Source organism: Salvelinus sp. IW2-2015, linkage group LG4q.1:29 (genome assembly GCF_002910315.2).
Source record: "Salvelinus sp. IW2-2015 linkage group LG4q.1:29, ASM291031v2, whole genome shotgun sequence".
NCBI lineage: Eukaryota > Metazoa > Chordata > Actinopteri > Salmoniformes > Salmonidae > Salvelinus > Salvelinus sp. IW2-2015.
Window position 1 is genome coordinate 83,258,781 of NC_036842.1, and position 2,531 is coordinate 83,261,311.

Genomic DNA, 2,531 nt, shown 5'->3' on the forward strand with positions numbered 1-2,531 from the left:
AAAAGAGGGAGGAGAGCGAGCGGCAAGAGGGAGAGAGAGCGGAGCGAGCGAGCAAGAGGGAGAGAGAGCGAGAGCGAGCGAGCAAGAGGGAGAGAGAGCGAGCGAGCGAGCAAGAGGGAGAGAGAGCGAGCGAGCGAGCAAGAGGGGAGAGAGCGAGCGAGCGAGCAAGAGGAGAGGAGCGAGCGAGCAGCAAGAGGGAGAGAGAGCGAGCGAGCGAGCAAGAGGGAGAGAGAGCGAGCGAGCGAGCAAGAGGGAGAGAGAGGCGAGCAGAGCGAGCAAGAGGGAGAGAGAGCGAGCGAGCGAGCAAGAGGAGAGAGAGCAGCGAGCGAGCGAAAGCAGCAGAGGGAGAGAGAAGCGAGCGAGCGAGCAAGAGGGAGAGAGAGCGAGCGAGCGAGCAGAGGAGAGAGACGGAGCGAGCGAGCAAGAGGGAGAGAGAGCGAGCGAGCGAGCAAGAGGGAGAGAGAAGCGAGCGAGCGAGCGAGCGAGAGGCGAGAGAGAGCAGAGCGAGCAAGAGGAGAGAGCAGAGCGAGCGAGCAAGAGGGAGAGAGACGAGGGCGAGCAAGAGAGAGAGCGAGCAGAGCGAGCACAGACGAGAGACGAGCGAGCGAGCGAGCAAGAGGGAGAGCGAGCGAGCGAGCAAGAGGGAGAGAGCAGCGAGCGAGCAAGAGGGAGAGAGGCGAGCGAGCAGAGGGAGAGGAGCGGGAGCAAGAGGAGAGAGAGGAGCGAGCAAGAGGGAGAGAGAGCGAGCCGAGAGAGGAGAGAGAGCGAGCGAGCAGAGGGAGAGAGAGCGAGCGAGCAAGAGGAGAGAGAGGCGAGCGAGCGAGGGGAGAGAGCGAGGGAGGAGGGAGCAAGAGCGAGCGAGCAAGAGGGAGAGAGAGCGAGCGAGCAAGAGGGAGAGAGAGCGAGCGAGCAAGAGGGAGAGAGAGAGCGAGCGACAAGAGGGAGAGAGAGCGAGCGGAGCAAGAGGGAGAGAGAGCGAGCGAGCAAGAGGGGAGAGAAGCGAGCGACAAGAGGAGAGAGAGCGAGCGAGCAAGAGGGAGAGAGAGCGAGCGAGAAAGAGGAAGAGAGAGCGAGCGAGCAAGAGGGAGAGAGAGCGAGCGAGCAAGAGGGATAGACGAGAGGAGCGCAGACACACGAGCGAGCAAGAGGGAGAGAGAGCGAGCGAGCAAGAGGGAGAGAGAGCGAGCGAGCAAGAGGGAGAGAGAGCGAGCGAGCAAGAGGGAGAGAGAGAGAGCGAGCAAGAGGGAGAGAGAGCGAGCGAGCTCATGTTACCTTTGGGATCCTCTTTCTTGGCTGTGTTTGGTTCATTAAGTTGTAAACTGAGTTTGCAGACTCGGATGAATAGTCCTCATTGTTCTCATCCGTTTCCCTTGTACCTGTAACAAATCATAGCAGCGTGTTGTAATGAGCATTTTGATACGTGATATACTATAATACACATACCATATTAAACCATCCAAACCAGGTCAAGCCAAATCAAGAGGGTAACCAGATAGAAAAATGTGAAAATAAAAGCAAACAAGACTACAGTATCCACAGTTGGAAACTGGTTCAAGATGATTAATCAAGTGTCAGACTATTGTGAGGGCATTACCCATTAGTTCCCCCCATTAACCAATTATCTGGCTAAATCATCAGTATTTTTGTTGAATGAAATGCCATAACGCCTTCTGTATTCTATAAAGGCAGCCATATAGCTCATAGAGGCATTATTATTACCATGAGCGTGAGGTGACCTGAACTGGGGCCTACATGTACAGTTGAAATCCTAAGTTTACATACACTTAGGTTGGAGTCATTACACCTCGTTTTTTTTAACCACTCCAGAAAATGTCTTTTTAACAAACTATAGTTTTGGCAAGTCAGTTAGGACAACTATTTTGTGCATGACAAGTAATTTTTCCAACAATTGTTTACAGACAGATTATTTCACTTAATCACAATTCCAGTGGGTCAGAAGTTAACATACTCTAAATTGACTGTGCCTTTAAACAGCTTGGAAAATTCCAGAACATTTTCCAAGCTGAAAATAAAGCTTTARAAGCTTCTGATAAACTAATTGACATCATTTGAGTCAATTGGATGTGTACCTGTGGAAGTATTTCAAGGCCTACCTTCAAACTCAGTGCCTCTTTGCTTGACATCATGGGAAAATCAAATGAAATCAGCCAAGACCTCAGAAAGTAAATTGTGGACCTCCACAAGTCTGGTTCATCCAGCAATTTCCCAAAAAATTCCAAAAGGTACCACGTTCATCTGTATAAACAATAGTACACAAGTATAAACAGGAAGGAGACGCGTTCTGTCTCCTAGAGATGAACGTACTTTGGTGCGAAAAGTGCAAATCAATCCCAGAACAACAGCAAAGGACCTCGTGAAGATGCTGGAGGAAACAGGTACAAAAGTATCTATATCCACAGTAAAAACTAGTCCTATATCGACATAACCTGAAAGGCTGCTCAGCAAGGAAGAAGCCACCGCTCCAAAACCGGCATAAAAAAGCCAGACTACGGTTTGCAACTGCACATGGG

General features: G+C 50.9%; 1 protein-coding gene across 3 annotated transcripts in view; it reads right to left on the reverse strand.

Annotated features, from left to right (window-relative positions):
* Positions 1–2,531, reverse strand: part of mical2b (microtubule associated monooxygenase, calponin and LIM domain containing 2b) — a 97,149-nt gene that overhangs the window by 43,778 nt on the left and 50,840 nt on the right. For all 3 annotated transcript variants that reach the window (XM_023985879.1, XM_023985880.2, XM_070443193.1), the window contains exon 14: positions 1,273–1,376. In XM_023985879.1, the coding sequence (XP_023841647.1) occupies positions 1,273–1,376 (104 nt within the window). The remainder of the gene's footprint in view (positions 1–1,272; positions 1,377–2,531) is intronic.